Source organism: Dipodomys ordii, unplaced genomic scaffold (assembly GCF_000151885.1).
Source record: "Dipodomys ordii isolate 6190 unplaced genomic scaffold, Dord_2.0 Scaffold7, whole genome shotgun sequence".
NCBI classification, from domain to species: Eukaryota; Metazoa; Chordata; class Mammalia; order Rodentia; family Heteromyidae; genus Dipodomys; species Dipodomys ordii.
In genome coordinates, this window is record NW_012267223.1 from 2825983 (window position 1) to 2837608 (window position 11626).

General features: G+C 57.9%; 1 protein-coding gene across 2 annotated transcripts in view; it reads right to left on the reverse strand.

The window, feature by feature from the left end:
• Positions 1 to 11626, reverse strand: part of Mgat5b (mannosyl (alpha-1,6-)-glycoprotein beta-1,6-N-acetyl-glucosaminyltransferase, isozyme B) — a 44074-nt gene that overhangs the window by 27323 nt on the left and 5125 nt on the right. For both annotated transcript variants that reach the window (XM_013037795.1, XM_013037794.1), the window contains exons 3-6: positions 6618 to 6768; positions 1988 to 2103; positions 1284 to 1357; positions 154 to 324 (exon numbers count right to left, since the gene is read on the reverse strand). In XM_013037795.1, coding sequence (XP_012893249.1) covers positions 154 to 324; positions 1284 to 1357; positions 1988 to 2103; positions 6618 to 6768 — 512 coding nt within the window. The remainder of the gene's footprint in view (positions 1 to 153; positions 325 to 1283; positions 1358 to 1987; positions 2104 to 6617; positions 6769 to 11626) is intronic.

An 11626-nucleotide genomic window follows, 5' to 3' on the forward strand; every position in this document is an offset into this window, starting at 1 on the left:
TTCTGCTCCCCCAGCTTTGGGAAGAGCCGGGGCCCCACCCACGTCCATTGCGACCCTGCCACCCCAACCCCACTGCAGATCAAACGGGGATTGAGGCGGGCTGGCGGTCCCCCCCCCACCTCAGCCCCTCACACGCCTGCCTCCACGGCCTACCTGGACTCTGGGGAGGGGCTTGGGGGCCCTGCGGGCAGCCGTCTGATTCCTCCAGGGCAGCGGGGGGCAAAACCACTCGACCTCGCTGAGGTAGATGAGGAAGGAGCACTCGGTGCCGTCCACCCCGAAGAAGGCGTAGCAGGGGTCCGAGGTCCAACGGGCCCGCATCCACTGCAGACAGGGCCAGGTCTGGGCAGGCAGCTAGCCCCTCTCCCCCAGGGACCCTGACACCCCCACGCCAGGCCTGCCCAGCCACACAGGTGAGGCAAGGAAGAGATCAGGGAAACTGAGGCAGGGAGCAGGTCAGAGGACCCCAGAGACGGGGAGGGTGCGGAGGAGCGGCGGGTGCCTTGTCTGCCTGGTCTGTTATTCCCCATCCTGTCACCTTGGAGGCCAAGGGCAAAGCAGCCTCCAAGGAGGTGGGGCTGGGCCCAGGAAGCCAGCCCCCATGCAGGGGGTCCCCAGGAGGCCCCTCCAGGCTTGGGGAGCAGGGTGGGGCTGGTTTGCTGCAAGGACAGACCTTATGCACCGGAAATGGTGCCCAGAGGCGGGGGTGGGGCCTACGCCCCAGCTGTGGCCTGTGCGTGCCTGGCAAGGCCACTCCGTCCCTGAGGGGATGGGCTGCTGGGCAGCACGCATGTCGACTGCTGAATAACTCATTCGCCGGGTGCTGTAACCCTAGCTCTACAGGAGGCTGAGATCTGAGGAGCCTGGCTCCAAACCAGCCAGGGCTGACAAACCGGAGAGACTCTGATCTCCAATTAACCAGCAAAAAAGCCCGAAGTGGAGCCGCGGCTCACATGGTAGTGTCAGCCTTGAGTGAACAAGCTAAGGGACAGCACCCAGGCTCTGAGCTCAAGCCCTGGACGTGGGGGCAAGGTGGCTCATTGGTTGGGGAAAAGTTCAGGAGCCTCTGAAGGCAACTCACCCAGGGGAATGGGAGGCGATGGCTGGGGAGACACCCCACCCCTAAAGAGGCTCCATCTCCCTGAGGCCGGCCTCCACCAGCCGGTGCCTACACTGGGGCTGTCCAGGCTGGCCGAGGACAGCCCAGCCAGGGTTTGGTCCGGAAACTGCCTCGGCCCCGCCCCCGAGGAGCGGCGCCCCCCCCCCCCAGCCTCAGGCCTCACCTCCACCTTCCCAGAGCAGTCAGGGAACTTGGGGTCGCTGGGTGCCTCGCACTGGTCCCGCCGGCCTTCCGACACTGCAGGGAGAGGTCAGCCGGGTCAGACCCGGGGCCAGGGAGGGCCGGGGAGGGCCGGGGAGAGGGGGCAAGGGTGGGATGTTGAAGCCGTGGCCCCTCTAATACCCTCCACACTTTTTGGGGGGGTTGCTGTCATGGGACTTGAACTCAGGACCTGGGCGCTGTCCCTCAGCTCTTCAGCTCAAGGCTGAAGCCCTCTACCACTCGAGCCACAGCGCCCCTTCTGGTGATTCATTGGACATAAGAGTCTCATGGACTTTCCTGCCCGGGCTGACTTTGAACCACAATCCTCAGATCTCAGCCTTTTAAGTAGCTAGGTTGACAGGCGTAAGCCACCAGCGCCCGGCTCCCTCCACACTTCTTTTCTAAGCCTATACAGGAATGGGGGCGGGGAGGTGTCCCTAGGTTGGAGCTGCTCTCTTTTATCCCTCCCAGCCTCCTCCAGGTTCCAGAACCAGAGACTCAGGATGGTCCTCCAGCCTCCGTCCCTCAGGCAGGCCAGAGTGGAGAGGACTGAGTGAGCTGCTGTGGGGCCATACGCTGCCCAACCTCCACCCGGCCCAGTGCACGGGCCTGGTGGGGGGGGCAGCCTCCACTGGACCCAGCGCACGGGCCTCGGGCCACACGCACCCTTGGTGTGCAGGAGCAGGCTGTGGCGCAGAATTTGGTCCACCTTGACGGCAATGTCAGACACATTCTGGGCGATGGCCTGGATCCGTTCCATGAGGCCCGCCCCAGCGGGCAGCCTGCGGGGAGAAGCCAACGGTAAGCTGGGCGCCCAACTGGGTGACCTAGGGGGGCGTGGCCATTCAGCAAAAGCCATGGGATTGGAGGGTGGCAGGACCCCAGGGGAGGGGCCTCCATCCAGTGCATGCAGGAGACAGCCATGCCCCCCTCCTCAGGGCATGACCATGGGCACTGAGCACCAGCAAGGGGCGAGTCTGCACGTGTGCCAAGGGCTGGGCCGGAGCTGCAGCAGGTGGAGGAATGCCCACTGCAGCCCACACGGGACCCTCTGAGAACCCCGGATATCCGGCATCTCCCAGGCACAGCCAGCTGTTGAGTCTGTTTGTCTCTCCTACACTGTAGCGGAATGAATTATACTGCAGCAGCCTTGCAAACTACTAAAACACCAGTAAACTCAAGTTGGTGTGTGTGCGCGCGCGCGTGTGTGTGTGTGTGTGTGCGTGTGTGTGTGTGTGTAACAGGGCTGGAACACAGAGTCTGGCTACCATACCAGGCTCCAGGCTGGTGTTCTACCACTTAAGCCCCGGCTCCACTTCCAGTTTTGTTTTGTTTTTGCTGGTTAATTGGAGATGAGTGTCACAGACGTTTCTGAATTGAGATCCTCAGATCTCAGGCTCCTGAGCAGCGAGGGTTGCAGATGTGAGCCTCCGGGGCCCGAGGCCTCCATGATCATCTTGCTGAGGCCCTGGTTTCATTCCGTAGCTGTGCTCATGGCCAAAGAATTCAGGGCTGCCCTTGGCTGTCCAAGTTACTCAGAGATTTAGCGGACAGGCTGAGGGCCAGTCTCCAAGGCACATTTGTGGGAATTGGGGCCAATTACCTAGCTTTTCTCAGCTCAGGTGTCTATGCCTAAAGAGTCAGAAATCAGCTTAGCACTGGTGACTCACACCTGTAGTCCTAGCTACTCAGAAGGCTGAGATCTGAGGATCATGGTTCAAAGCCAGCCTGGACAGGAAAGTCTCTAAGACTCTAATCTTCAATTGCCCACTAGAAAACTGGAAGTGGAGCTGTCAATCAAGTGGTAGAGCACTAGCCTTGAGCAAAAGAGCTCAGGGACAGCGCCCAGGCCCAGAGTTCAAGCTCCATGACCATCACCAACAAAAAGAATCAGAGGGGCTGGGAAGGTGGCTCAGTGGTAGAGCACTTGCCTTGCATGCATGAGGCCCTGGGTTCGATTCCTCAGCATCACATAAACAAAAAGAAAAAAGGAAAAAGCCAGAAGTGGCGCTGTGGCTCAAGTGGTAGAGTGCTAGCCTTGAGCTGAAGAGCTGAGGGACAGCGCTCAGGCCTAGAGTTCAGGCCCCACGACTGGACCCCCCCCAAAAAAAGAATCAGAGTTACTGTAAGGATTCAATACGAGATTAAATGTCCAGATGTCAGTATACAGCAAGTGCTCAATAAATGCTTAACCCATTAAGCATTTGTTTTTGTTTTTCTGGCTCCCTACTTACAACAATCATCTCAACTTTGGGGAAAGAATCAGCCATTTTTCCTACAATAGGCACTTTTTTCCCCCCATAAAACATTTGCTAGCACAGGCTTTAAATAGTGCAGACTGCATCTGTGTGATTTAACAAGATCAACTAGTTTGAAACAGAATTATTGTTGTTATACTGGACTTCGCATGTGTGTGGCACTTTCTATTCTCAAATAGTATACAATTAGGCTTCTTGCCCTTAGAAGTCTTTCTATAAATGACTACAGAAGTGGATGTGCTGGGGCTGGCATGAGCATGCACACCTGTAACCCCAGTCACTTAGGAGGCAGAGACTCGAGGGAGTAAGAGCCAACTGCTCGCCTGGACAAGGCTGGCCTAACACGCTATTTCAAACATAAACTGAAAGCAAATGATTGCAATGTGATTTGAGTGGGGAGCCCAGATGGACAAGGGAAGAGAGCTGGCCGAGGGGTGACAGGGCGCAGCTGTCCAGAGAGGATGGGGGCAGGGAGAGCCAGAGCCACGGAGTCACCAAGAGGTTATGACTCCAGCATGGCTTCTCCAGGAGGTCTGCGGCACTCACGACTCTTTTAGAGGCCCGTGGAGATGTCTGACTTCCTTTTAAAATCAGAGGACAAAAACTTGCTGATGAGCCGGGTGCTTGTAGCTCTCCCCTGTAACCCCAGCTCCTCAGGAGGCTGAGATCTAAGGATCCAGGTTCAAAGCCAGCCTGGGCAAGAAACTCTGGGAGACTCTAATCTGCAATTTGCCACCAAAAGCTGGAAGTAGGGACTGGGAAGGTGGCTCAGTGACAGAGTGCTTGCCTGGCTTGCATGAAGCCCTGGGTTTGATTCCTCAGCACCACATACACAGAAAAAGCCAGAGCTGGTGCTGTGGCTCAAGTAGTAGAGTGCTAGCCTTGAGCAAAAAAGCTCAGGAACAGCACCCAGGCTCTGAGTCCAAGCCCTAGGGCTGGGGGAACAAAAAAGCTGGAAAAAGAATGAAGGTTTGGGAAGGGGGGTGGGGGGGAGACAAGGGGAAGTGGGCAGGCCGAGTGATCAAAGCGCACCACCGCATCTGGACGTGTCAAAACGAAACCTGATCAAATGCATGGTACACAAAGCCACTATGTTCAAGTGAAACCCCTTTGAACAAATATCTGAAGATAATGAAAATTGAAATGCCAATTAATGCTAATAAAAGTGAAAAAAAATGAAGTCTGCCCATGTTCAGTGTCAAAAAGAAAACCCCACAAAACCCCAAACCAGCTTAAGACAAGCTGGACCCGGGCTGCACCCACAGTGCGACCTGCCCCCCCCTCCAGCCGCCATCCACCTGCCTGAGCTCTGAGACGCTGTGACCCACAGGCCCCCAAACCGTCCCCGAAGTCAGACTCTTCCTCGGACGGGTTCCTGACATGTCTGCCATTGTGTCTTCCCAGGATACAGAGTGGGAAACGGAGGCCTAGCTCGTAGGGGACAGGGTTGACTAGAAACCCTTATGGAGTCTAACTTCTTCACGTGCAGACAGATGCTCAGCCCTGCACCTCACTGAACGCCGCAAAGAACTGCCCCCACTCCCTCGTTCCCTCCTTTCCTTCCTTCCTCCTCCTTCCCTTTCTTTCTTCTGCAAGTATTTACTGAGCAGTCCCATGCGGCTGGGGTCCTTGCAGCCTGGAATGCAGCAGGAGCAATGCAGCATCCCCTGCACCTGTGCTTCAATGTCAGAGCCAGGCAGCAAGGGTGCAGGGAATCAAACCACGGCATGTATGATGGTGCTAAGGAGAGGTCTACAGGGACATCTGTGGGAGTGGGGTCTGGTCAGGAAAGGCCTCCTAGGATGCCACCTGAGCTTGGGAGAAGGGAGAAAGCTGGCTCTTCCACCTATCCAGATCCAGGAAAAGATCGTTCTAAGCAGCGGAAAGAAAGCCAGTGCAAAGGCCCTGTGGCTAGCAGGAAACTATGGCTCCAGATATATCGGGGAGGCTGGGAACATACAGGAAAAGCCAGAGACCTGGGGCCAATCATGTGGGGCCCACTAGGAGTCTAGCTCTTACCTGAATGAAAGAGGGGCTGGGGCGGGGGGGGGCAGTGAGACGAGGAGGAATTTGACCTAATTATTGTTTCAACAAGATGCTGCCAGCTGCGGAAGTGAGGAGAGGTGGGACAGGTGAGGAGGTGGTGATGTGGGACACTCTCATCGGGGGAGAATGTGCTGGGGGGGATCTAGGTGGTAAGAGAGAAGGGTGTGAGCAGGGCTGGGAATCCCGGCCTGGCACAATGGCTGTCTATGGTGGTCAGGGCCTGAATTTAGGCTAGGAGCCCAAGGCCCAGGCTCGGCTTGAGCTAGGAACTGGGGACTCCAGGGCCTGCGGGGAGGGAGTTGGAGCTGTCAGAGTTCCCCAGCCAAGTCTTCAAATCACCAAGCTCTGAAGGCCCTGGCTTTAATCCCAGCCAAGCCAGCCCTGCTGGGAGATTGCTCGCAGCCTCCACCCCCAGCCTCCTTCAGGCCCAGGCCTCACTCCCCCTCCTTCAGTGTGGTCCTTCTCTGGGACCGAGCCCCCGTTCCGTGTCCCATGTCCCCCTCCCCCAGGCCCCCGAGGCTCAGCCCCGGCTGGGCAGACCCAGAATGTGAGCACAGACGGCCTCCAATGGAAGACTCAGAGATGGTTTCCACGGGGCTTGAGAATGCACAGCCCGAGGCTGGCCACCACCAGCCCGCCTCCCGCATCAGCTCTGCCTAGGCTAAAACTGCAAACGATGCTCTCCCCGGAGGATCCATCAGCACCCCCCCCAGCCGTGGACCTGGCCACGTGGAAGCTTCCAGAAGGGCAGAGGAGGAAGATGGAGGTTCTTCCTCCTCAGCCACAGACGGGAGCCCAAGGCTGGCAAACAGAGTGGGCTAGCACCGCACAGGGCTGGCTCCAGGCTAGCCCTCCGGGTGCCACCCCACCCCACCCCCAGGCAGTGTCCCTGGGATTCGGGCCGGCCAGCGTGACCACCCGTGGGTGCCTGCGTGTGTGCATGCGTGTGCGTGCATGCGTGTGTGTGCGTGCGCGTGCGCTCACGCCCTCACCTGTCCGCGGCCGCGCACGCCTCCCCGGCTCGCTGCGGTGCCTGCTCGCTGCCGTTCCCCAGCCGGGCCAGCGCGTCCACGCGCCTGGCCATCAGCTCCAGCAGCTCGCTCATCTTGCGGAGGACGCCGCGGGACTCGGGGCCGCCGGGCACTGTGGGCACAGCGTGGCACGGTCAGCGTGGCCCGGCCCCACTCTGGTCTTCCTCAGAACCCCCTTCCCCCCTTCCCCGCCAGGGAGGGGGTGAGTGGGCATGTCCCCCAACACCCCCAGCGCAGAGCCCCCTCTGCGGCCAGCCCTGCTCCCTGCCCGCTGGGCCGCCCTGGGAACTCTGGCCACCTCTCTGGGCCTGGGTTTCATGTGCTGAAAACAGAGTTGTGGGCATAATGGCTCAGGGGCCTGGGTCCCAGGAAGCCTCCCCTCCCCTCCCCTCCCCTCCCTTCCCCTTCCCTTCCCTCCCTCCCCCTCTCCCCCCTTCCCTCTCTGCCTTCCTTCCTCCCTCTCCCTCCTCCTCCCTCTTTCCCTTTCTCTCTCCCTCTTTCCCTCCTCCCTTCTTCTCTTTTTCCCTCCCTCCCTCTCTTTTTCCCTTTCTCCCCCCTCTCTCTTTCCCTCCCTCCCTTCCTTCCTACCTTTTCCTTTCTTGCAGTGCTGGAGTTTAAGCTCAAAGTCACACACTTGCTAGGCAGGGCCTTTACCACTTGAACCATACTACCAGCCCCATTTTGCTCTAGTTCTTTTTTTCCCTTTTCCTGGTGGTGGGGCTTGAACTCTGGGCCTGAGCCCACTGTCCCTGAGCTCCTTTGCTCCAGGTGAGTGCTCTACCACTTGAGCCCAGCTCCACTTCTGGGTTTTTCTGTGATTAATTGGAGTTTCATGGACTTTCTTGCCCAGGCTGGCTTTGAACCATGATCCTCAGATCTCAGGCTCCTGAGTAGCTCACAGGTGTGAGCAGGTGTGGCTGCTGCTTTAGTGGCTTTTTTGTTTTGTTTTGTTTTTTTAAGCAGGGTCTTACTTGCTTTGCCCAAGACTGCAACCCTTCTACCTCTGCTTCACAGCTACCGGGCTCGCAGGCCTCATTGTTACGTTTAGCTTGTTTGTTGAGCTGCAGGTCTCCCTAATTTATGTACCCAATCCTTCTGATTTTTGCCTCATGAGGAGCTGGGATTACAGGAATGAGCCACCGCAGGGGCTTAGACCAGTTTCTAAAACAATGGTCCATTATTGTACTCTGGCAACCGAACCTCCCAGCCAGGCTGCTAGCATTCAGATTCCCAGGCCTCCACTTAAACTTGCTGATTTGAAACTCTGGGGTGTGGAGCCCCTGGGCCTGAGGTTTGTGTACCCTCATGCCAGTCCTGTGCCCAGTGAGGAGTCTGCCCCCGAGTGAATCCTGTGCCCGGTGGGGGGTCTGCCTTCTGGGAGTCAGAGCTGCTGCCTCCTGCCTCCACTCCTGCCCCCACTCCTGCCAGCCGTGGGTCCTGACCCCCTTCTCTGTCCTCATCCTGTTCCTCCAGACCATTCTGTAGAAAACCCTGAGTGTGAGCCGGGCACTGGTGGCTCACGCCTGGAATCCTCAGGAGGCTGAGATCTGAGGATCTCGGTTCAAAGCCAGCCTGGGCAAGAATGTCTGTGAGAATCTTACCTCCACTAAAACTACTAGAAAACCAGAAGTGGTGCTGTGGCTCAAGTGGGCAGAGCGCTAGCCTTGAGCTGAAGAGCTGAGGGACAGCGCCCAGGCCCCGAGTTCAAGCCCCACGACCAACCAAAAAAAGAAAAAGAAAAGAAAGACAAGACAAGAAAAGAAATCCCTGTGTGTAAATAGGAGGATCGAGGTCCACGCTGTCCAGAGCAAAAGTCAAGACCCCATATCAAAAATATCAGAGCAGAGAAGGGCTGGGGTGTGGCTCAAACAGCCCAGCGCTCGCCTGGCATGTGCAAGCACCAGGCCCTGAGTTCAAACCCTACCAAATGAAGGAAGGAAGGAAGGAAAGTAGAGAAGGAAGGGAGGAAGGGAGGGGGGAGGGAAGGAGCCAGAACACCCCGGCAGGCTTCAGGGGACAGACAAGGCTGGAGGCCAGGACACCTGGCCCACCTGCGGCCAACACCCGCCAGATGGCAGGAGAGAAGTTCCTAGATCCTGAGAAAGGAAGAGGAGGAGGCAGGCAGAGAGGGCACTGGGCGTGGGCACTGGGCGTGCCCTGAGTCACCAGGCTGTCCCTGACACCGGACTCTAGCCCCTCCCTCTCCCCTCAGGGGCCCTCACCACCAGCTTCCCTGAACCCACAGGACACAAGATACCACAGGGCTTTGCTCCCCTGACAGCTGAGCCTGCCCAAGGGGCCCGGAGGGGAGGGGTGGGAAGGCTGCAGGAGCCGGGCACAGTACCAGCAGGAAGGAGGGCCAGGCCCGCCTTAAAGAGACAGGGGGACAACAGGTGCGATGTGGGCGGGGCGAGGACTGGAAGGCCCCGGGGATTCAGGCTGGAGCTAGGGCCTGGAGGAAAATGGGCCTATACGGCCAGGCATGGTGGTGTACACCTGTAAGCCCAGCTGCCTCTGGAGGTGAAGACAGAGGGGACTGAAATGTAAGCTCAGCAGAAGGAAAGTTCCAGATTCTGTGCTTCCTAACTAAAGTAACTAAAGGAAAAAGGGCTGAGGGTGTGGCCTAGAAATGGAGAGGCCCTGAGTTCAAACCCAAAGAAGGAAGGAAAGGGAGGAGGGAGGGAAGGAGGGAAAGAGGGTCCTGTTTCTTTTTCTTTTCTTTTCTTTTTTTGGGTCCCGTCGTGGGGACTGAACTCTGGGCCTGGGCGCTGTCCCTCAGCTCTTCAGCTCAAAGCTAGCGCTCTACCACTTGAACCACAGCGCCACTTCTGGCTTTTTTCTTTTTTGCTTATGTGGTGCTGAGGAATCGAACCCAGGGGGCCTCAGGCATGCAAGGCAAGCGCTCTACCACTGAGCCACCTTCCCAGCCCGAGGGTCCTGTTTCTATACCTCTAAGTACCAGAAACAGGTAAGTCCCTTTCCCAGTCCTCTCCTCTCGAACACCTAGCAGATTTGAATCAGTGGGGCCAGGAAATCCCTCTGCTGTGCCATTGCCTTGAATAAAGCAAATTTGGGGTCTCTCTGGCCACCCGCCCCTCCCCATCTCCCGTGCAATCAGGCAATCGATCAAGCAAGACAGAAAGGGCCAGTAGAACTGCGCCCCAGAAAACAGGTAGCCTGGGCCTCTCTCCAAGCCCAGGCCAAACTTCCTGTGCCCCCCCCCCTGCACCTGTCCTGGGACTGGAAGAGGCTGCCCCCACCCTCCCAGACCCATCGCCAACAGCCAAAGGTGGAGCAGCGGGAATGGGTGCCGAGGAAGAAGCCAGCCAGCCAGGTGGGCCAGACGCCTGACAATCAGAGCCGAGCTGGCGCAGCAGGCTGACATCACCCCTCATTCTTGGCATCCGCTGAACTGCGGGTCCCAGGCTCACATCTCAGCCTCCATACAGGTTCCTCCCTTCCACATCTCCCATGCAAATGAGGGAAGCTGCCTACCAGGAAATAAATGCATGCTCACATTTGGAGACGGGGATTTTGCTTGTGTGTGTGTGTGTGCGTGTGTGCGTGTGTGTGTGTTGGTTCTAGGGCTTGAACTCAGGGCCTGGGCACTGTCCCTGAGCTTTTTTGCTCAAAGCTAATGCTCTACCATGTAAGCCACAGCTCCACTTCTGGGTTTTTGCTGGTTCATTGCAGATAAGAGTCCCCGCCAGGCTTTGAACTGTGATCCTCAGATCTCAGCCTAAGTAGCTAGGATTCCGGGTGTGAGCCACCAACACTTGAATAGTTAGGGTGATAGGTATCCGCCACAGCACCTGGCGAGGGACGGGGGGGTGTTTATCCCTGCAGAGGCCTTCTCCTCCCGATGTTCTCTCCGTGGCTCGGTCCCTTCCACCCTCAGCTCTACCCTTTACAGCTGGTTCCATAAACTGCCGGGGAGCAGAGACCTCCCTGCGCTCAGGGAAAGCTCTGGGACTCACAGCTGGAGGAGAAGGCACATCTGGCCCTCTGCACAATGTGGCTGCCACAGCCGCACCGGACCCAGCTGAGGCTGCAGAGTTCTGGGCTCTGGACAGTTCAATCAATCCCTGGCCAGGGCCAGCGCGGTCCAGGGAACACCAGGCAGACGCCGGCAGCTAGAAGCAAGGGCCTGAAGCCTCCAGGCCTCTCCCCAGAGAAGTTCCTGGCTGCTATTTCAAGACAAGACAGAGAGCTGGGGAGAGCCGGGAACTGAGATTACAAGCTCCAAGCAGCTAGCGCTAAACAACTTTGCAGAAAGGAAGGGGCTGGGGGAGGGCAGCAGCAAGAAGGAAAGAAGCTAGACCTCCTCCTAATTCCTGTTCAGCCCCACTTTCCTAGTTCTTAACATGTGTAAGCGAGTGCACTTCACCAGCTCAGAGCCTGGGCGCCAGTGGCTCCGGTCAGTCATCCTAGCTACTCAAGAGACCGAGGGCTGAGGATCCAGGTTCAAAGCCAGCCTGGGCAGTCAAGCCAATGAGACTCTTATTTCTAATTAGCCATTCAAAACTGCCAGAAGTGGAGGTGTGGCTCAAGTGGTAGAGTGCCCATCTTGAGCAGAAAATCTAAGGGACAGTACCCAGGTCCTGAGCCTTGGGATAGGGCCTTGTGCGCGCGCGTACACGCACACACACACACACACACACCCCTGCCAGGCCAGAGGCCATGGTAGGAGAAGAGCACATGCCTTGTCCCCCTCCCCCGCCCCCTGCAGGGAGATGGCAGAAGAACCACAGCCCAGCACATACCCCTCCCCCCTTACACCATTAGTCTGGCTTCTCAGACCTCTGACCTTTCAGGAAGTCCAGGTTCCTGGGGGTCACGGTCCACCCCCCCTCCAGCCCAGCATGGCCCCGTCCAGGGGTGGCATTGGAGAGCCTGGGCATGTGCACCTGACCTTCCCACCACCGATGCCTGCCTCTCCTGGCCTCCGCGGCCAGCATCTCTGCATCTGT